At 36.1% G+C, this 22613-nt stretch overlaps 1 protein-coding gene across 1 annotated transcript in view; it reads left to right on the forward strand.

The window, feature by feature from the left end:
* The window catches only part of LOC123546853 (26S proteasome non-ATPase regulatory subunit 4-like), a 29537-nt gene that overhangs the window by 3099 nt on the left and 3825 nt on the right, over positions 1-22613 (forward strand). The window contains 7 exon segments of the mRNA XM_053550492.1: positions 7259-7323; positions 7325-7375; positions 8537-8648; positions 9798-9884; positions 11287-11355; positions 14275-14336; positions 15469-15872. Of these exon segments, the coding sequence (XP_053406467.1) occupies positions 7259-7323; positions 7325-7375; positions 8537-8648; positions 9798-9884; positions 11287-11355; positions 14275-14336; positions 15469-15872 (850 nt within the window).

A 22613-nucleotide genomic window follows, 5' to 3' on the forward strand; every position in this document is an offset into this window, starting at 1 on the left:
AAATTTCACGAAAAGTTGTTTTCGAATTTTTTGGCACTGACATTAAATGTATAGATCTATGTGTTATCAGAGAAAAACGTTGTGTTAAAATATCTGAATATTTGTTTTCTACATCTATATTTTTTATGGTAATTTAACAGTGTTGAGTACAATACTGAATTCAACTGGACTCGTACACAGCATTTGCCTCGACCAAATATGAATTAATATTACTGCTGTGTACTCTTCCAATAGAATTCAGTATTGTACTCAACACAGTTAATAACCTCATATTATTGCTGTTCTTTTAGCACTTAATACAAGATGGATTTTCAATGGCAGTAATTTCACAATTTCTTTTCCCCAAACCTAGTTTCCCCCATCAAGAAATTTTAGCACATTTTTAAAAATTTGATATACCCAATTTATAAATACAAAAAACTATTGTATTCTAATTGTTAAAATTTTTCAATCTCTGCTGAGCTTCATTAAAAGTTTGAAAAAGAATAATTACACACTTTGTCTATCTTGGTTGAGCAACCAACATACATTGGGAATTCAGAAGCTACATTTGCATTTTGGTTCAGATTGTTGGAATATCTAACAGATCAAACGTAAAACACAAATTAGTTGGAAAAAGAAAGACCTGCACATTTTTAAAAAATACTTATATAAAAAAAATTAGAATTTTTTACTATCAATAAAAAAAGGGTTTCAAACGAGGACCTTTAACCCGCCCAATAGTTAGGGGTATAGTGCCGCTTGAGTGCGGGAGGGGGGGGTTTCGATCCCCTTTTAAACGCGACGATCATAACAAAGACTAAAAAGGTACTGGAGCCCCCTTGTTTGGGCACTCAACTTTTAAAGGGCCCCTATACTACTTTTTATTATATCTTTTACCTTTAAATAAATCACTCCCATAATTTTATTTAGATATATTTACCCCCTTTTAAAAACAATTATCTAAACATTTTGGGTGCGGGGAAATGAAGAAAAACATGTCCTTGATTTAAAAGGGGATTTTCGTAACTGTGCACCCCTTTTTCTTTTCACCCCAATCCCCCCCTCGCGGCAAAGTTTTTTTTTAGATACTAAACATTTTACCGATCACTCGATTAATTGGCCAATCAAATCGCAAGAAGTAGTTACTCCTTAGCAAAATGGTTCTCGAAAGCACAATTGTCGGTAATAAGAATATTTTCGTAAAATGTTCGATGTTGTGTTAGATTTAATGATCTTTCTAAGACTTGAGACTAAAAAATTTTATACATGAATTTTAGCCAAAAAACTGCTCTTTGGGGCTTGAAACCAAATGATTAAAAAATGAAAAAGAAAAATGCATTTCAAAAAATGGGTGGGGGGGTAAAAAATTAGTTGCCATTATTTTTTGGGCATACAGTCGCACGTATTTGCGACCACCTCTTTTAAGCATTTTGTATTAAACGACAAGTCAAAATCCCCCCGAACGTTCAGCATAAAAATTCTTTAAATTAAAATGATTTTTTAAAGAAAAGCAAAATGTTATTTTTATTTTCCATAACCGTCTTTTTTTACAAGCAAAAAAAGGTAAAATCTGAGGGGACATGCAAATCATGCCCAAGGGGCCTAAAATTATTTAAAGAAACTGGGTTAAAAAAACTAAAAAGGGAAAACGACCAAATGTGTTCAGACAAAAAAAAAAGCTAAAAAAGCGTATCCCTCACTTTAAAGAGAACAGTTTACAAAAACCCTCTCAGTTTTTAAATAAAAAAAGCATAAATTTAAATTAAAAATACATATGGAAAAAACACTAAAACAAGCAAGAATAGGTTAAAAAACTAAAAGGTATTGGGGATAAGCAAATTTAAGAAGCACAAAAAAAATAATAACTGTACGGGTACTGATGAAAACCCACAGATAAAAAAGCGCCCCCTTTGGGAAAATTTTTTTCGATCAAGGGGTTATTTAAAATTTTGAACACACCTCTAAAGTTTCCACTTAAAACCCAACCGGGGTAAATAAAAAAAAATTTGGGTAAATATTCTGTAAAAATAAATGACTTAAATTTATCTGTAAAAAAAATTTTATCCAAAATTACTGGGAAAAAAGGGGGTTTTTGTGCATGCCACGCGCCACTGAAGACCTGAAATTGGGTCACTTTTCATTACTTGATCGGGAATGACTGTTGCCGCTTTTTGGGGAATTTTCAATATAATACTACAAAGAAAATTTTGAAATGACAAATGTCGAATTTATCATCAGTAAACCCTTCGTACAGCCCCCTTTTTAAAAACCCCCTTTCGGGCCTCACTTCGTGTGGTTTGCAAACTAAATAAAATTTAAATTTACGTAAAGTTTTCAGAAATGTTAAGCTTTATTTTGATACCGACCATCGATACAAATTGCAAAAATAAAAAAGTTACGGGAAAAAAAAACCTCATTTTTGTTTCGGTTTATCACAGTTCCAGTAGGGGAAAAACCATAAAAAATAGTCAAACAGAAAAAAAAGCGGGGGTTTGAAAAAGGGAAGCATGCCACTGATTGGAAAGTTATACTTTTGAAAAGCCACACAGGTCACTTTTTTCCTGACAGCAAGTTTTAAATTTTTTAAAAATTTTTAAAAATTATTTTTTTGCCAAAAGGGTGTCAGGTAGGGAGTTCCCAAACAGGGCACAAACGTAAAGCGTTCTTTTTAACTTAGTTGTACTGACCTAGTACCTGAAAAATTTAGAGTATCTAAATATTTGAGAGTTTGAATTTTTATTTATTAACAGAAAGAACTGGGGGTGCAAATTATTTAACTTTTTGAAATTTTTCTTAGCCGTATTCCTTTCTTTTTACATGCGAGATGGTAATTTTCTTTCACTAGAAAACTTCATAAGTATTTACATAATCATAAAATTTCAAATCTTAAGGTTCTTTTTTGGGTTTTTTTTAATTTTTTTTTTTTGTGACACTACAGAAAGCCTGAGAAGGGACAAAAATTTAAAATTTTTGATAAGATAAAATAGGGAAGATTTAAGTTATTTTTTTTTTCCAATTCTTTTTAAAAACTTTAATTTTTTATGCAGCTTTTTATGCCCCCGAAGGGAGGCTATAGTTTTTAAACCCGTCTGTCGGTCGTCAGTCTGTCCACAATTTTCGTGTCCAGTCCATATTTTTGTTTTGATGGGGGATTTTCAAACCCCTTGGCATATGTGTACCACAGTAAGAAAACAGTCGCACGAAGCCCCCAGGCCGTACCCAAAGGCAAGGCCATTTAACATTAAAGGATGTGCATTGAGGGCTTCCGGCCCTTATTTTGTCATGAGGGAGGGTTTTTCAAAAATTTGGCATGAATTTTACCACAGTAGACACCTGTCGCGCAAAAAACCCCAGTCCTAGCTAAAAAGGTCAAGGCACACTTAGACAAAAAGTAAGTGCATTGATGGGGGGCCCGTCCATACTTTGTCATCGATGGAGGGAAATTTTAAAATGACTTGGCAAATGGACCACAAAAAAACGACAGTCGCGCGCAAGACCCAGGTCCGTACTAAAAGGGTCAAGGCACATAAGCTTTAAAAGGATATGCATGATGGTCGTGCCCGGGGTTCCTTTCTTTGTCATGATGGAGTTTTCAAATAATTTGGGCATGAATGTGTCCACAGTAAACGACGTGTCACACGAAAGACCCGGCCCGTACTAAAAGGGCAAGGTCACACTTAGACTTAAAGGATATGCATTGAGGGGCGTGTCCGGTCCATATCTTTTCAACCAGGTGGTTTTCAAATAACTTGGCATAAATGTGTACCACGTAAGACGACGTTCCCCGGCAAGACCCGGGCCCCCGCAGCCAAAGTCAAGGTCCACTTAGACGTTAAAGGTCATTTTTCATGTATGCATTGATGGGCGTGTCCGGTCCATATCTTTGTCATTCATGAAAGGATTTTAAAATAACATGCTAAATGTGGACACAGTAAGACGACTTTCGCGCGAAAGACCAGCTTGAGGTCAAAGGCAAAAACTCAAAAATCGGCCAAAAAACTACCATTAAAAGTGCCATCGGGGCAATTCATCCTAGGAGACACCTTGTTTACGAATTATACTGGGATAAAAATCGAGTGGGCAAAAAGAAATTTTTTACCTGTAACCTTTTTTGCTCGATATTCAAAAATAGGGAGCTAACCTACTCCCCCGGGGTCGGCGTGGGGCGCACAAAATGTTAAAATTTTCTTACCCCCCCAAATATTTTTTTTGAGATATTGTTTTCATATTTTGCATATTGTTTACCCTCAGACCCCATCTGTAAAAAGGAGGTTGAATATTTCTTTCATATTTTGCATACTTTTTTACCCCTCAACCCCAGTCTGTAAAAAAGGGGGAGGGAACTCTATCAAGCATTTTGACTGAAAATGGCCCCCTTTTTGACTTTGAATAGGCTTATTGTAATGTTAAAATTTGCGTCCCCCAAAAATTTTCAAAGTCCCTTGAGATATTGCAAATTTATATTTTTATCTTGTTTACCATCAGACCCCATCTGTAAAAAAACTCTACAAGCATTTTGACTAATTTTGGGCCCCTTTTCGACAAGAATATGCTTATTGTAATGTTAAAGTTTTAACCCTACTTATATTATACTTCAAGCCTGAAAAATTGAGCAGCGTCAACTGCAGCTCTTTTTATTTCGCAAATGTTATCAATGGTTGGGACAAATAAAGTTAAGATTGCGAAAAAAATTTACATAATTTAAATTTAATTTTGTATGCAAACTAACACGAAGTAGGCCCTGAAAAGGGGGATGTAAAATGGGGACTGTGTGAACGTTGACTGATGAAATAAATAGACCCCTTTTTGGGGTTGTCATTTAAAAAAAAAACCATGTATTATATTAAACTTTCCCAAAAATTTTCAAAAGTCATCCAGATTAAATAAAGAAAAAATACCCAAGTCAAAAACCTTTGTGGTTGACAGTGAGCATGCCCAAAACATCCCTATCCCCAGAATTTTGGAACATTAACAATATTTTCTAGTTTTTTTTGTTTACCCATTGGTGTGGTTGCTATTAAACAGCAGTTCAATTTTTATAAATACCAATTTCCAAAACAAATAATTCGAAGGGGGGACTTTATATTATTATTTTGGACCAGTAACCCAAATTTTGGGAAAATAACCAGTGTCAGCAGTTGAAAGCAACATCTGTGCCCGGCTCTGGTGAGAAAATTTAGACATCATCAAATTAAGTGCACATGGTATTGGTTTTATTTTTTAAATCAAGATCAACATTTTTTTTTTCTGGGGGGGGGGGGGGGAGGGGGCCCCCACTGGGCTAAAAAAAATTTTTAGCCACTTGTACATTGTCGGTACGGGGGGGTGTTCCCCCCCGGTCGAAATTTTTGTAGTTTCCATTTTTAAATGGGGATATTCTACCCCTAGTCTGGGGCTTTTTTTTTGAAAATATGTGACCTTTTAAATTGTATGATTCAAAAAAATATTAAGTTTTCGGTGCATTTTTGGGAAGGGACTTTGTTTTTAAAAAATAAAAGGGTAGAACCCCAAAACTAGATTACATTTTATATTTTTTTCAACTTAAAAAACAAAAACAATACCTTTTGATTTGCATGTTTATTTTCGTGACTTTTTGGATCGTAGAACACCAATCCTCTAAGGGAAATCGAAACAAGGATTTTCCTTTTAAAAAATCATTGAAAAATGTAACTGATGGTTTTAGCAATTTAACGGGGTTTTTTAAGTATTTTGACAAGAATTTTTTAGTCTTTATGTTTGATCTAAAAGAAGCCATTGCAAAAATTCAGTCTGTTTTTCAGTCCAGGACGGAAATATATTTTCACGCACAAAAACTAAAGGGAAAAAAAACGGAATAAAAAAAAACTTTATTTGTTAATTTAATTAAAAAAATTTTAGCCCCCTTTCCCCCCTTGGGTCCAGGTTGGTAGACAGGGGAGACTTTGACGAGCCGCATGCTTCTTATAATAAATTTGTTTGTTTTAGAGTAGATCGCAATATATTTCACTTGCAAACACCATAATTTACATTTTCACTTGATTGTATATGGTGTACATGTAACTGTTCACTCACTGTGTGAAATATATTTAACCAGTTATTAGATTGGGGTAGATGTCATCGGGGGCGGCGGGGCGTCAAACTGGTGTTTCCGGTTAAAAAACTTTTTTTTCGGTAAAATATTTTAAAAAAAATTGGTATGTATGTAGCATATCAAACAAAGGGTGGGATCGATTTTTGGGGGTTTTTGTCAAGGGGGCAAGGGCACTGTTACTTAAAATAGAAAAAGGGTTTTCCCCGGTCAAAACTTAACTGGAAGACTATCGATGAAAATTGGGTTAGAAAAAATAATAAAATTGTAGCTTGGGATTGATTTTGGGTTTCTGGGGGCAAGGTCAAGGTCATTGTTATAAAAATAGGGGGGTTGGGGTTTCTATCTTCTACATGCATGGAGGGATTTTGATGAAAAATTGGGACAATTTTTCCCATCAGGGGACGGGGTGTCATGTGCAAGAAACAGGTCCCTAGGTCTAAGGCAAGGTCCACTTAAGGTCAAAGGATCAAGAAGAAAATTTTCCGGAGCATATCTTCTTCATGCAAGGGGATTTTGTGTAACTTGGGACAATTAACACCATCAGAGACAAATGTCTTGCGCAGTTCCCTTCTTTAGAAAAACTTCCCTTTGTTGTTCTAAAAATAGTATATTTTAACTTTTTTCATTACTGACGTAGGGAAAAACGAGACCACTTTCTTAGTACAAAATCTGTTACGCCCAATTTTGAGGGTATATTTACCAAACCTACCTGTAAGGATTTCTGTGTGGACTTACAATTTTTTTTTTTTTTTTTTTTTTTTTTTTGAAAATTCCCCTTTTTGTTTCTAAAATAACTTATATTTTTAATTTTTTTTAAAATTTACCGGGGAAAAAAAAAGACCACTTTTTTGGGACCAAGTTTTTACTTTTCTAATTTTAGGTATTTTAAGGTATCTCTACCTGGGAGGGGTTTTTTTTTTGTGGCTTAGAAAAAAAAAAAATTTCAATGATTTCTAAACAAACCCCAAAAAATTTAAAAAACATCTGCAAAAAGGTGCTGATAAAGAATGGACGGGATATATTGGACTTCTGGCACTCTTTTTATTTTATAAAAAGGGTTTAAAAAATGGTTTTTTGGCTTGCCCCGTTTCTTGTTTGATCTTTCACGAACAAAAAATCCTCTATATCTTTTCCTATTTTCCAGCAGATGAAAGTTTATTTTAATCATTCAATTTTTTATTTTAGTGTTTATAACAGTGATTATAGCGAAATGGTGATTTTGTGCCCAAAAAGACTCAGGCACAAAAAGATGCTGTCAATTAAGTGTGCATTTAAAAAAAACATCCAACCCCGAAAAAATGTAGGACTGATTGTCCTGTCCAAGTAAGTCACATCTTGTTTTATTGTTGTTGAACAGTATTTTATTTGAGCTTGATTTTATAGGCGATAAATTAAAATTTACTGTTCTGAAAAAATTGAATTAACTACCTACATTTTATCAACCTTTTCCCAACAATTTAGATTCATCAAATTTAAAAAGGAGAAAATTTCTCAAATATTCTTGTTTGAGAGAAAATACTGCTTTCCAATCCATGTATGTTTTTCTAATTATAAAAATACTGTGGTCTTCTAAAAATTTTCATGGGCTCCATAATTCTTCAAAAAGGGTGGGAAAACAGGCAGTATCTTAATTAATTGTAAGGAGCAAGATTGAATTTGTTCCTTTACCAGATCTGAGGGGTTTTAAAAACTTTTATTATTTATTGAAGTAAGTGTTGAAAGTGACTTGGTTTAGTATAGTGGGTTCTGCTGGTCCTTCATTTAGAACTTAAATTGATACAGGAAAAGGAAGCCGGGGCAGCTCGGACTTCAGACATTATAAATGGCAGTAAATCCCACCCCCACCTCTGGCCCCCGGGGCAGCTGGGGCTTCAGGCATTGATGACAGTAAATCTCACCCCCACCCATGGCCCCCGGGGCAGCCGGGGCTTCAGACATTTATGACAGTAAATCCCACCCCCACCCCTGGCCCTAACTGAAACACCTGTATGTGTGATGTGATTTCTGTGTAGACTATTAGTACTTCTAGGCTGAAACTAATCTCATTCTCAGGGCTATAACTGGTTTTACATTTATGGAGAAGACTCTTCGTACGTGACAAACAAGAACTTGTCAAATCTAGCAACTCATTAAAATAACTCCTGCATTTCGGCAGGATTAAACTTTTGCTGTAAATTACCAAATTATGTTTGTTACAAATCTAAGAATCAAACAGGTTTCCTTCAATCTGGTTACTTTATGTTGGAAAAACAAAATTGTATTCGAACTTCCGAATATTGCAAAATACAGAAGCTGAGATTGATTTTGATTTGTTTTGTGTGAATGCTGATTTTACATATAGTGATAAAATTTTCACACAGAAAAATATTCAGATTGCTTTCAAATAGTTTTACAGCAGAAATAAAATTAGGTAATGAAAATATGTTCAGTTTTTGTCTGGTCACAGTCTGTTGTGATAGCATGATGTCTGATGTAATATTTCAGTGTTGAGGTGTTGACCACACTCACAGCAGATGTTGGAAGGATTCTCAGTAAACTGCACCAAGTACAACCAAAGGGAGAGATCACATTCTGTACTGGTGTCAAGGTGGCACATGTAAGTTTCATATATTAATATAAAAGTATGAGTGGCATTTCTTCCCTTGATTATTGTTGAACTAGTCACATTAACTTTTTAAATTCGCTTCTGCAGTGTGCCATGTGGCAGGTTTGGCATTTTTGAGGCTGTACAGCTTTAACTGTAAATTTGTCAACAAGTCATTTTAAAACACAAACAATTGTTGCCAGCCATGTTGTTTGAAAAATTGTATCATAGCTCGGTGTTTTTTCTTAACAAATTTGGTGCATGTAAATCGTATACACTGAGTACAGGGTGCGGTAACTAAAAGTGTGCAGGTATTTAATACCCGCACGTTAGTTACAGCACTGTTGGATAGGAAAGTATGCCAGCGTGTCTGGAACAGTAGACAGCGAAGTGTATTTTATTGATTTCTGCTCTCGCATTGGTTTATTTTACCTGGGCTTTACACATTTGTAAAGCAAGGATTTTAAGTACTCACTTGAACTGCTGTATATGGCAATGTGGAACGCATACAACTACCATATATGGATGGCTATGATACAAAACAGAAAGAACATTAAAACTCTCGGTTAAACGATTTATACTCGGGGGCTATGCCCCCTCGTACAAATCGTTTACCCTCGAGTTTCAGTGCTTTTTCTATTACTAATGCAGTTTTGCAATGTGACATTGAAATTGTCAATGAATTGTGGGATGATGATTTGCCTTGCATTCTGAGATACTAGAAAGCTGTTATGAAGAAAGTTGTGAAGTAATTTCTAGTATTATAATTAACCCTTAAGTTATTTCGTTAATGTTAGTGCCTGTAAATTTGTCAGTAACGTCACTTCAGAAGTACAAAAAGTACAATTTATAAAGAGTGTTAACAATTATTTCCTTGAATTGAAATACTAAATAAATATACTCAGCAGTTTACAAAGACCATGTGCTGATCTAAAAAAAATTATAGCATTTATGTTCAGTGTTCTGTTTTTTTCACAATGAAAGGTGTCTCTGCAGTGAGTATTTAATTCTTTAAGTAAAGTTCTTAAATTTCATTGCAACTCATAATTTGACTCTCTGGGACTTGTACATTTGAAAAGTTATGAATCCCAGAAAAATCTTTATTTAGATTTCTGAAATTGTTACTATAATATGCTATTAAGTGTGTAATTTTTGTTTCAGCTTGCACTAAAGCACCGACAGGGGAAGAACCATCGTATGAGAATTGTTGTCTTTGTTGGAAGTCCTGTAAAAGACGATGATAAAGAGGTATTTTTTTTATATTTATCTAGTGTTTTCTTAAGTTTTCCATTACCCTTATTAGACATCAATGAAAGATTTTCCTCCTTTTGCTCTGCATTGCCACATTCATTCTTTTCTCTGTATATAATTCAACATGATTCGCGCATTTGAAATTGATGGTCATTCTTTAATGAATCCATCCTGAAACATTCCAAAACATCCTGGAAAATACTTACAGGTATACTTGACTCTTGTTCGAACTTTAAAAGTCTAAAAACAGTGTAAAAGTCCCTTTAATTGAGTAAACTCTTGCACCTTTTTTTAATGCATGAAGAAACAATGAAAGAAGAAAGTAAGTGGTAAATCTAACACCATACATGTATTAGCGACGAAATATGTTATTCGTAAAATGTGGGGATGGCTAGTGGGTACAGTAGGGTGAAACCGCCTTTAAACCGGAACCCCTGAGTACCGGGATCCCCTCCAGACTGAATAAATTATCACACATTCTGCCAACAACACTTCTGAACCTATACATCTCTAAGCCAAACTTTTATACTTTTCGGGAGGCCGTTCTGATTAGGGTTTCCGCTGTACTCGTTTCTTACACCATGTAGCATGCACATTTATTACTGAATGAAGTTGGCCTGTTTTCTTTCATTCATCATTTGAAATGCTTTGGAATAATTGTTTTTGCAATAGAAAATGGTAAATGAAAAATTTATGAATAAGGAGCAGAATGCTAACTGTGCAAGAAATACTTCAGTTTGAAAATACAGGCAAAACTGGGGTTAAATCTAATGCAAAAGTGAAAGTTATGTCAGTAATGTATCTTCAGATGATAAGAATTTGTATTATTTGTAAAAAAGTAATTTTACTTGCTTAAAATGTTGTAAATGAACTCTTTAAAAGTAAGGAAAAAATCTTTAAAAAGACTTTAAATGATGTGCTTCATTTAGTCTCTATGAACCCTGTTGTACAGTTCATATGTTTTTTTGATTCTGTTCAGATATTAATTAGATTTTATTTAGCTTTTAAACTTCTCTTTAGTTAAAATATATTCATCATGGTACCTCTGTGTCTTACCATTTTGAAGTTGCGCAAAAGATAAGTTAAACTCACCGAAAATAAATTTATAGAGGCATACTTTTTGATAGATTTTAACTTACACTGGCATAGTTGAAGTCATGTTGTTGCTGACTTGGATTTTGAAAGCTATTCCCTTTTAGTCAGTGCGGGAACTTGATTTGTAAATGAGATGTGGAACAAAAATTTGTAGTCCTGTTTGGCGCCATATTACCTATACTGTGTTGGTGCACCGTAAAACCCAAATAAATAAATAGATAAATAAATAAATATGATTTGAGATTTACAGTTAACTGTGACAAAAATTGCATATAATAGATATTCGTTCATTACTAAATTGCAGATTGTAAAGCTTGCCAAGAAACTGAAGAAGGAGAAAGTGAATGTGGATGTTATTAACTTTGGAGAGGAGGTATGTAATACTGAACTACTTCTGAATTATACATATAGCTTTAGTTTAGTTTGGCGTCTATTGAGGAGTCCATGTCACAGAAAATTCACATGTAAGCAGGTTTCTCAAAAACTATAACATGAAAATTAATGCTTTTGTAGTGCTCACGTTTTCTGATGGACTCACTGCACAAGTTACATAACTCTACCTTATAATTTGGGGGCCTTGTAGCCGAGGGGTTCAGGATGCTGGCTTCAAATCACTTGCCTTTTTAGCCCACCATCATCAGATGGTGGGCTATTCAAATCACTCTGCGTCCGTGGTCCGTCGTCCTTCCGTCCGTCCGTCATTCCGTCCGTCCTTCCGTTAACAATTTCTCGTTATCGCATCTCCTCAGAAACTACCACGGGGATTTTGACCAAACTTTGTCAGAATGATGTATTGGTACCCTAGTTGTGTCCCCCTGAAAATCAGACTGGTTCAACAATTTTTGAATGAGTTATGGCCCTTTGTTTATTTCTATAATTTACATAGATTTATATAGGGAAAAACTTTGAAAATATTCTTGTCCAAAACCACAGAGCCTAGGGCTTTGATATTTGGTATGAAGCATCATCTAGTGGTCCTCTACCAAGATGATTCAAATTTTTTCCCTTGGGTCTAATATGGCCCCGCCCTGGGGGTCACATGGTTTATATAGACTTGTATAGGGAAAAACTTTGAAAAACCTCTTGTTCAAAACCACAGCGCCTAGGGCTTCGATATTTTGTTTGTGACATCATTTAGTGGTCTTCTGCTAAGATTGTTCAAATTATCCCCCTAGGGTCAAATATGACCCCGCCCCGGGGGTCACATGGTTTACATAGACTTACATAGGGAAAAACTTTGAAAATTTTCTGGGCCAAACCACAAAGACTAGGGCTTTGGCATTTTTAATGTAGTGGTTCTCTACCAAGTTTGTTCAAATTATCCCCTTAGGGTCAAATATGGCCCCGCCCTGGGGGTCACATGGTTCATATAGACTTGTATAGGGAAAAGCTTTTAAAATCTTTATGTCAATAACCTACAACATTCAGATTTGGACCACATGTATGGTTTTGAGTGGCAAGATGAACCTTGACATGAGTTGACCTTGATTTTGACCTAGTGACCTACTTTCACATTTCTGTAGCTACAGCCTTCAAATTTGGACCACGTGCATAGTTTTGTGCACTGAAAAAAAACTTTGACCTTGACATTGACCTAGTGACCTACTTTCACATTTTTGAAGGTACAGGCTTCAAATTTGGACCACATGCATAGTTTCATGTTCTGAAATGAAATTTGACCTTGATTTTGACCTAGTGACCTACTTTCACATTTCTCAAGCTACAGCCTTCAAATTTGGACCACATGCATAGTTTTGTATACCGAAACAAACATTGACCTTTACATTGACCTAGTGACCTACTTTCACATTTTTGAAGGTACAGGCTTCAAATTTGGACCACATGCATAGTTCTGTGTTCCGAAATAAAATTTGACCTTGATTTTGACCTAGTGACCTACTTCCACATTTCTCAAGCTACAGCCTTCAAATTTGAACAACTTGCATAGTTTTGTGTACCGAAATGAACTTTGACCTTAAGATTGACCTAGTGACCTACTTTCACATTTCTGTAGCTACAGGCTTCAAATTTAGACCACATGCATAGGATTGTGTAACGAAACAAACTTTGACCTTGACATTGACCTACTTTCACATTTTTGAAGGTACAGGCTTTAAATTTGGACCACATGCATAGATTTGTGTTCTGAAGTGTAATTTGACCTTGATTTTGACCTAGTGACCAACTTTCACATTTCTCAAGCTACAGCCTTCAAATGGACCACTTGCATAGTTTTGTGTACCGAAATAAACTTTGACCTTAAGATTGACCTAGTGACCTACTTCCAAATTTCTCAAACTACAGCCTTCAAACTTGTTGCACATGCAAAGTTTTGTGTACAAAGAACTTTGTCCTTGAAATTGATCTAGTGACCTACTTTCACATTACTCCGGCTACAGCTTTCGAATTTGGACCATTGCACAGTGTTGTGTACGGAAATGAAATTTGACCTTGAGCTAGTCAGTAAGTCTTGAAATTTGGAACACTCAAAAATGGCACATTGGTGGGCGCCAAGATCACTCTGTGATCTCTTGTACTGATGTGGGTTCAAGCCTCACTCAAGGCATTTAATTCTTCTTGTGAGGATGCCATCCAGCCAGCTTATGGAAGGTCGGTGGTTCTACTCGGGTGCCAACCTGTGATGAAATAATGCCCCCACCATCAAAGCTGGAAAAGTCACCATATGACCTGCAATTGTGTCAGTGTGATGTTAAACTCAGCAAAAAAAAAAAAAACTTTCATTTTATCAAAAGTGTGCCCCTTTATATGAAAGTTTTGCCTGTAAGCAAGTTTATCAGAAACTACTTGACTGAATGCTTTCAAACTCCACATAGTTGTTAAGCATTCTGAGCTAATTTTACATGGCATGTTTTATAACCTTTTCTTACATATTCTCAAAACTGAACTCTGTGAAAAATTGTTTTGCATGTTTCATGGGAACTGTTACAGTGAATACTTCAGTCCCTTAGTCTTTGTGGCATGGTCATATAACCTCTCAGTGCTCTGATGCTGTTGATATAACTCTGACTTACAGTTTACAAATTTATGTCCCTTTTTCAATTTTTGTAATACTTTTGTAGGCAGGCTAGTAGTATGTAGAAGGGTTTCAAATTGTCGAGTGTGCTGTCATTAGAAAGCGCTTGTTAAGTCTCTAGTTAGTTGATAGATGCTAAATATCTAAATACATAATGATTAAATGGAAACACCTGCGGCAATGAGACAGATAATCTTTAATCTGGACTTTGTTCCTGGTTGAATTCAGCTGTCAGTTGCTAACCATGTATATTTTCAGAGCGTAAACACAGAGAAGCTTACAGAGTTCATTAACACAATCAATGGCAAAGATGGAACTGGGTAAGTTCACTTTAGTTTAGACATGTTTGCTGACCTAGCGAAAGCTGGAGATAAGACCTTGAGTGTATTATGTATTAAACTTAAATGATTTTAAATGCACTTTTAAAAATTGGACCACTTAGAGGTTAGGAGTAAAAAAATATTTGGATGTTTTACTCAGTCAGATAGGTCAAAACCTTCTTAATACTTTATTAAATACCATAGCAACCAAAATGGTGTAATCAAGTGTATTTTAAACTTCTGTTGCAAGAAAATTAACTGCCTTTTCCTATGCCCACCAGACTTGCTTGCTCTGGTAGAACTATTGTGACCCAAGTCCAGTCATCTTCCATTCATAATTTAGTTATCATGTGACCATGATTAAGATGAGCAGTTTTAACCAAACTGAATCTAATTACATATGGATTCAAAAATTCGATAATGGATCATATAGGATCAGTAACAATAACAGTTAGCTGAATACACAGTTACCCTCGTAATCGCAATAAAAACTTTCTTCCTTGGTCAATCATAAACTAGACTTGGCCCGACTGTAAATGACCCCAAAATCTTAACCTAGTTTGATAATGGCCCAAGTCAGATAAGTAACTTCAAACTTGTAGCTCTTTGTCATTGTTCATACAATAGAATTTATTTCTAGAGCAATCTTGACAAAACTTGGTCAGATTGTATAGAACAACAAAATCAAGTGCAACGATAGGTCAAATCAGATTACTATCACTACTATTTGTTCCACCTAGTCTGTAACTTGGTTTTAAGTAAATTGGTGCTTGATTTGGTAAGATGGTAATATAAACTATATATCATTCTCAAGGTTTTAAGGGGAGCTAATAGGATAGTTTTGAATGTTCAAGATATCTTTAATAATGACAATTTTATGGGTGTACATTTCCATTATAAAGATCAGGCAAAGTCACAGTGTCGAATCATATTTTTTTTTAGAAATTTTACAATTACAGCAGATTTCATGGAAGGACATCAGTTTTCAGTCAGACAGAACATTTGTTGCAGTTTTATGGCAGTTTTGTTTTGATTGTAGTGACATGAAATCTTGATTTTTTTTTATTTTATGTTATCGGACTTAAATGACAAATACAAAATTCTAAGTATGATATTTTCTTTCCATTGTTAGATCTCACTTAGTAACAGTACCTCCAGGCCCACTTCTGTCCGAAGCTCTGGTTAACTCTCCTGTCATTGTTGGAGAAGATGGTGCCGGTGTGGCCATGCAGGCCACTGGGTTCGAGTTTGGTGTTGACCCCAACGAGGACCCAGAACTTGCTCTTGCTCTCCGAGTCTCAATGGAGGAACAGAGAGCCAGACAGGAAGAGGAGGCGAGAAAAGTTCAAACAGAGTCTGCAGTGGAAGCGGGTAAAGTTTCGACGGAAGCGACAAACGAAGAAGCAATGCTGGAGCAGGCAATCTCAATGTCTATGGGTGGACAGGAACAGCAGACCCCGAGTGTTCCAGATTTTGGCAGTATGACTGAAGAAGATCAAATAGCATATGCGATGCAGATGTCCATGCAGAATTCAGGTGGGTCATGTGTACTTGTTCGTGTCTCCCGGAATTAGGGACAAACTTTTAGTGTGCAAGAGTATAGAGATAGACCCTAACATCTTCATTGATAGATATACATTAAATAATGTCTAGAAATTGATTTCCAAGTCCTTGAAGTTAACAAAAATGATTTCACAAATGTGCAATGTATGATAGTTTTGCTAATATCAATAACAGAAATTTTAATATTTAATTCAAAGTTGTGATCCGCAAAGAATGTCAACTCTTGCCTTGGGCTAGTACTTTAAAGCAGAAATATTTATTAGTTTACTTCCCTTGCAATTACACAATAGAGTAGAAAACGAAAACGGTTTAAGACACAATATTATACATTTTTGCACAACAAAATCGTTTAGGATTTATTAATATGTGTTTGATTTACCCCTGAACCACTGGTTCCTATGATTTTGTCAACTTTACTTATGGTAAGAATTAACTTTTAACAAGCCGATAATAAAATGAAATACCAGTAAGTATTTTATAGTGCAGATAATGCAGTTTTGCTTGTATCAAAATGTCACAATAGAAGCACTTTTGTAATACAGAACACCTGGTAGGATAGTAAAGATGCAATTATATTGATCTCTTTTTCCTATGCCTAAAGAGTATAGCAGAAAAGATATCATCAGTATTATGAAAAGTTGAGTTTTTAGGAGTAAAACATTTAGTACAGCTTCTATGTTTCACTTAGAACTTGAACATGAGTACATAAGTGAGTTTTCTAAACATTTTGCATTCTTCTGGAGTATTTTTAGCGCACCTGTCACGAAGTGACAAGGTGAGCTATTGTGACCGTTTGATGTCCTTCGGGCGTTGTGCGTCGTACGTCAACAATTTCTAAAAAAATCTTCTTCTTGAAAACCACTGGGCAGAATTACACTAAACTTCACCGGAATGATCCTTGGGTGGCCCCCTTTCAAAATTTTTCAAAGAAGTGAATTCCATGCAGAACTCTGGTTGCCATGGCAACCAAAAGGAAAAACTTTAAAAATCTTCTTGTCCAAAACCACAGGGCCTAGGGCTTTGATATCTTGTGTGTAGCATCATCTAGTGGTCCTCTACCAAAATTGTTCAAATTATCCCCCTAGGGTCAAATATGGCCCCGCCCCGGGGGTCACATGGTTTATATAGGGAAAACTTTGAAAATCTTCTTGTACAAAACCACATGGCCTAGGGCTTTGATATTTGGTATGTAGCATCATCTAGTGGTCCTCTACCAAGATTGTTCAAATTATCCCACTAGGGTCAAATATGGCCCCGCCCCGTGGGTCCCAAGTTTTACATAGACTTATTTAGGAAAAAACTTTAAAAATCTTCTTGTCTGAAACCACAACACTTAGACCTTTGATATTTGGTTTGTAGCATTGTCTTATGGTCCTCAACCAAAATTGTTCAAATTGTAGAATGTACCTCTTGGGTGAAAAGAGGTCCTGCCCTGGGGGTCCCAAGTTTTATATAGACTTACATAGGAAAAAGCTTTAAAAATCTTCTTGTCTGAAACCATACGACCTAGGCTTTTGATATTTGGTATGATGCATTGTCTAGTAGTCCTCTATACCAAAATTGTTCAAATTATGCCCCTGGGGTTAAAAGAGGCCCCGCCCTGGGGTCACTTAGTTATTATATGAGTTATACAGGAAAAATACTTAAAAAATCATCTGATCCTATTTCCAAGACTGTTTAATTATAATTACCTGATGACCCCAAGTAATATGATGTCACTTGACTGTGACCTTGACCTACTGACCTACTTTCTTGTTTTTAGCTCACCTGTCACATAGTGACAGGCTGAGCTTTTGTGATCACCCTTCGTCCGTCGTCCGTCCACAATTTCTTGTCTGCAAGATAGTGGTTTCATTTATGATTTTATTTGAACCAAACTTGCACACAACTTGTATCACCATAAGATCTTGGTTCCTTTCTTGAACTGGCCAGATCCCAATATGGGTTCCAGAGTTATGGCCCCTGAAAGGACCAAAACTAGCTATTTTGACCTTGTCTGCACAATAGCAGTTTTATTTATGATTTGATTTTTACCAAACATGCACACAACTTGTATCAACGTAAGATCTTGGTTCCTTTCTTGAACTGGCCAGATCCCTTTATGGGTTCCAGAGTTATAGCTCCCGAAAGGGCCAAAATTAGCTATTTTGACCTTGTCAGCGCAATAGCAGCTTCATTTATGATTTGATTTTAACCAAACTTGCACACAGCTTGTATCACCACAAGATCTTGATTCCTTTCTTGAACTGGCCAAATTCCATTATGGGTTCCAGAGTTATGGCTCCTGATAGGGCCAGAATTAGCTATTTTAACTTTGTCTGCACAATAGCAGCTTCATTTATGATTTGAATTTAATCAAACTTGCACAAAAACTTGTGTCACCATAAGATCTTGGTTCCTTTCTTGAACTGGCCAGATCCCATAATTGGTTCCATAGTTATGCAGGGCTCTCCCGAGTGGGCGACTTGAGCGAAATAGGCGCTCTAGAACTTCAAACTTCGCTCAAATCTAACCTCAAAGCGAAATGCAAGTCGCCCGATTTTCTTTGATTTCCGCACTCGCTAATTAGTGCTACCCGGACTGTTGACAATTTGCACGGTGTCATAATGAGTGCAGAATACACAAACACACGCCGGTAGCATAATTTAAGCTCCTCCTACTTCAGGTACTTGCGAGATTTTCCCGAGAAGTGTGAAAGCGAATCAAATTATCAGATACACCTCGTTGATTGTGTTCAGCCAATTAGCGTCGCGTTTACGTCTTTGACACTTCGTTTTTAATTTTGTCAACATGTTCGAGTGCGAAAAGCAAAGTGTTTTTTTTTTTTAAGAAACTACTGATTAACCATGCGATTAATTGGAATTTGGTACACAATTATTTGTTATCTATGATAAAAGAACGACATGTAATGTATTAACAATGTTTAAATTGACTTCCATCGATGAATTTATTTGAATATGTATTTCTAGATTACACAGTTTACTTTCAGTTTCATTCGAGTGAGATTCTGACATTCCTCGGTGAATGACTCGGTGTTAATAATAAACACTTCATACAAGATATAACCAAAATTTGGCGGGTTACATTTACAGAATCGGCTAGAATTTTGAAAACGATTTTTTTCCAGAATTTTTTTAACGAAACAATAACCACTGTATGGGAAATGATCTAACTAAGAAAATGAATGGTCACATCAATACTTTTAATCAAGAAACAAGAAAATTACAGCCACCTTTCGAATCACTCCACATCATTGCGGTAGGAAAAGTCTTCCCACTTCTCCCTAAATTCTCCCCACTTCTCCCTAAATCTGCTTGAGGAAGAAGTGATTTCTCCCAAAAAATTGGACCTAGCTAGACCCCTGAGTTATGGCCCCTGAAAGGGTCAAAATTAGCTATTTTGACTTTGTCTGCACAATAGCAGCTTCATTTATGATTTGATTTTAACCAGACTTGCACACAACTTGTATCACCATAAGATCTCGATTCCTTTTTATACGCCCTAAGAGACGTATTATGTTATGGCCGCAGTGTCTGTCTGTCTGTCTGTTGGATAGCAATTTCCCTTCCTCTCTGTAACTCTTGAACCCCTTAAAGGATTTCAAAGAAACCTGACACAAATGTTCATCTCATCGAAACGATGTGCAGAGCGCATGTTTCGGATGGCTCACTTCAAGGTCAAGGTCACACTTAGGAGTCAAAGGTCATATGACTTTGTTTTATGTGTATATTGCTCTGCATTTGCATTGCATTGCAGTGCTCTTGTTTTTATTTGGCAGATCCTTCTTTTGTTCACTTACAATAACTTTTTTTAGCTAACCTGTCACATAGTGACAAGGTGAGCTTTTGTGATCACCCTTCGTACATCGTCCGTCGTCAGTCTGTCCGTGCGTCCGTCAACAATTTCTTGTCTGCACAATAGTGGTTTCATTTATGATTTTATTTTAACCAAACTTGCACACAACTTGTATCACCATAAGATCTCTGTTCCTTTCTTGAACTGACCAGATCCCATTATGGGTTCCAGAGTTATGGCCCCTGAAAGGGCCAAAATCAGCTATTTCGACCTTGTCTGCACAATAGCAGCTTTATTTATGATTTGATTTTTACCAAACTGGCACACATCTTGTATCACCATAAGATCTTGGTTCCTTTTTTGAACTGGCCAGATCCCATTATGGGTTTCAGAGTTATGGCCCCTGAAATGGCCAAAATTAGCTATTTTGACCTTGTCTGCACAATAGCAGCTTCATTTATGATTATAGTGTAACCAAAATTGCACACAACTTGTATCACCATAAGATCTTGGTTCCTTTCTTGAACTGGCCAGATCCCATTATGGGTTCCAGAGTTATGGCCCCTGAAAGGGCCAAAATCAGCTATTTTGTCCTTGTCTGCACAATAGCAGCTTTATTTATGGTTTAATTTTTACCAAACTTGCACAAAACTTGTATCACCATTAAGATCTTGGTTCCTTTCTTGAACTGGTCAGTTCCCATTATGGGTTCCAGAGTTATGGCCCCTGAAAGGGCCAAAATCAGGTATTTTGACCTTGTCTGCACAATAGCAGCTTTATTTATGATTTGATTTTTACCAAACTGGCACACAACTTGTATCACCATAAGATCTTGGTTCCTTTCTTAAACTGGCCAGATCCCATAATGGGTTCCAGAGTTATGGCCCCTGAAATGGCCAAAATTAGCTATTTTGACCTTGTTTGCACAATAGCAATTTCATTTATGATTTGATTTTTACCAAACTTGCACACAACTTGTATAACCACAAGATCTTGGTTCCTTTCTTGAACTGGCCAGATTCCATAATGGGTTCCAGAGTTATGGGCCCTTAAAGGTCCAAAATTAGCTTTTTTGGCTTTTGCAGCCATATAGAGTTTTCGTTTATGGTTTTATTTGATACATACTTCTAAAATATCTTCAACAACAATAAATCTTGGATTCCATGACAAATTAGATCCAATCGTAGGTTCCAGAGTTATTTTATATCTGATTACCTCCCCTGATTGTAGTCAAATGGATTTATATCAGTAAGTACTTTGAAATTTCATTGTTGTCATTAGTTGGACTGAGCCAATCAAAATAGATAACTATGGACTGATTTTATGTCAAATTACCTCCCTTTATTTCAAATTAAAATGGGTATATCTCCGTAACTAATGAAGATACTGATCTGAAATTTCATTTATGTCAACAGATTTATTTGGCAGATCCTTCTTTTGATCACTTACAATAATTTTCTTTTAATTACTTCCCTTTTACGTTAATATAAATAGCTTATTTTAGTAGCTTTTTTACTATTGGCCGTAGGGAAAAATCGAGACCAGTTTTCTATGGTACAACATGGATGGTACCTCCAATTTTTAGGTGTATTTTGACATATCTGTACCTTGTAAGAACTTTTTTTTTCTTTTTGGTTAGATTTCTTCCCTTTGTTGTTCCTGTCCTTTGAACTTAGATATTTTTTCTGAGGACCTTCTTGTCCTCAAGTGCAATGATAACAGGTAGTGATATAGGGCCATCATGGCACTCTTGTTTTATTATTGGCCTTAGGGAAAAACTGAGACCACTTTCCTGTGGTACAACATGGATGGTACCTCCAATTTATAGGTGTATTTTGACATATCTGTACCTTTAAGAAAATTTCAACTATATTTTCTCATGATTCTTTTGATTGATCTTGATTAGGATTTTTAGCTCACCTGTCACAAAGTGACAAGGTGAGCTTTTGTGATCGCGCGGTGTCCGTCGTCCGTCGTCCGTGCGTCAGTGCGTCCGTGCGTCCGTAAACTTTTGCTTGTGACCACTCTAGAGGTCACATTTTTCATGGGATCTTTATGAAAGTTGGTCAGAATGTTTATCTTGATGATATCTAGGTCAAGTTCGAAACTGGGTCACGTACCGTCAAAAACTAGGTCAGTAGGTCTAAAAATAGAAAAACCTTGTGACCTCTCTAGAGGCCATATATTTCACAAGATCTTCATGAAAACTGGTCAGAATGTTCACCTTGATGATATCTAGGTCAAGTTCGAAACTGGGTCACGTGCCTTCAAAAACTAGGTCAGTAGGTCTAAAAATAGAAAAACCTTGTGACCTCTCTAGAGGCCATATATTTCACAAGATCTTAATGAAAATTGGTCAGAACGTTAACCTTGATGATATCTAGGTCAAGTTTGAAACTGGGTCACGTGCCATCAAAAACTAGGTCAGTAGGTCAAATAGTAGAAAAACCTTGTGACCGCTCTAAAGGCCATATTTTTCATGGGATCTGTATGAAAGTTGGTCTGAATGTTCATCTTGATGATATCTAGGTCAAGTTCAGAACTGGGTAACGTGCGGTCAAAAACTAGGTCAGTAGGTCTAAAAATAGAAAAACCTTATGACCTCTCTAGAGGCCATATATTTCATGAGATCTTCATGAAATTTGGTCAGAATGTTCATCTTGATGATATCTAGGTCAAGTTCGAAAGTGGGTCACGTGCCATCAAAAACTAGGTCAGTAGGTCAAATAATAGAAAAACCTTGTGACCTCTCTAGAGGCCATATTTTTCATGGGATCTGTATGAAAGTTGGTCTGAATGTTCATCTTGATGATATCTAATTCAGATACGAAAGTGGGTCACGTGCCTTCAAAAACTAGGTCAGTAGGTCAAATAATAGAAAAACCTTGTGACCTCTCTAAAGGCCATATTTTTCATGGG

The sequence above is a fragment of the Mercenaria mercenaria genome, chromosome 9 (genome assembly GCF_021730395.1).
Source record: "Mercenaria mercenaria strain notata chromosome 9, MADL_Memer_1, whole genome shotgun sequence".
In the NCBI taxonomy this organism is placed as follows: Eukaryota; Metazoa; Mollusca; class Bivalvia; order Venerida; family Veneridae; genus Mercenaria; species Mercenaria mercenaria.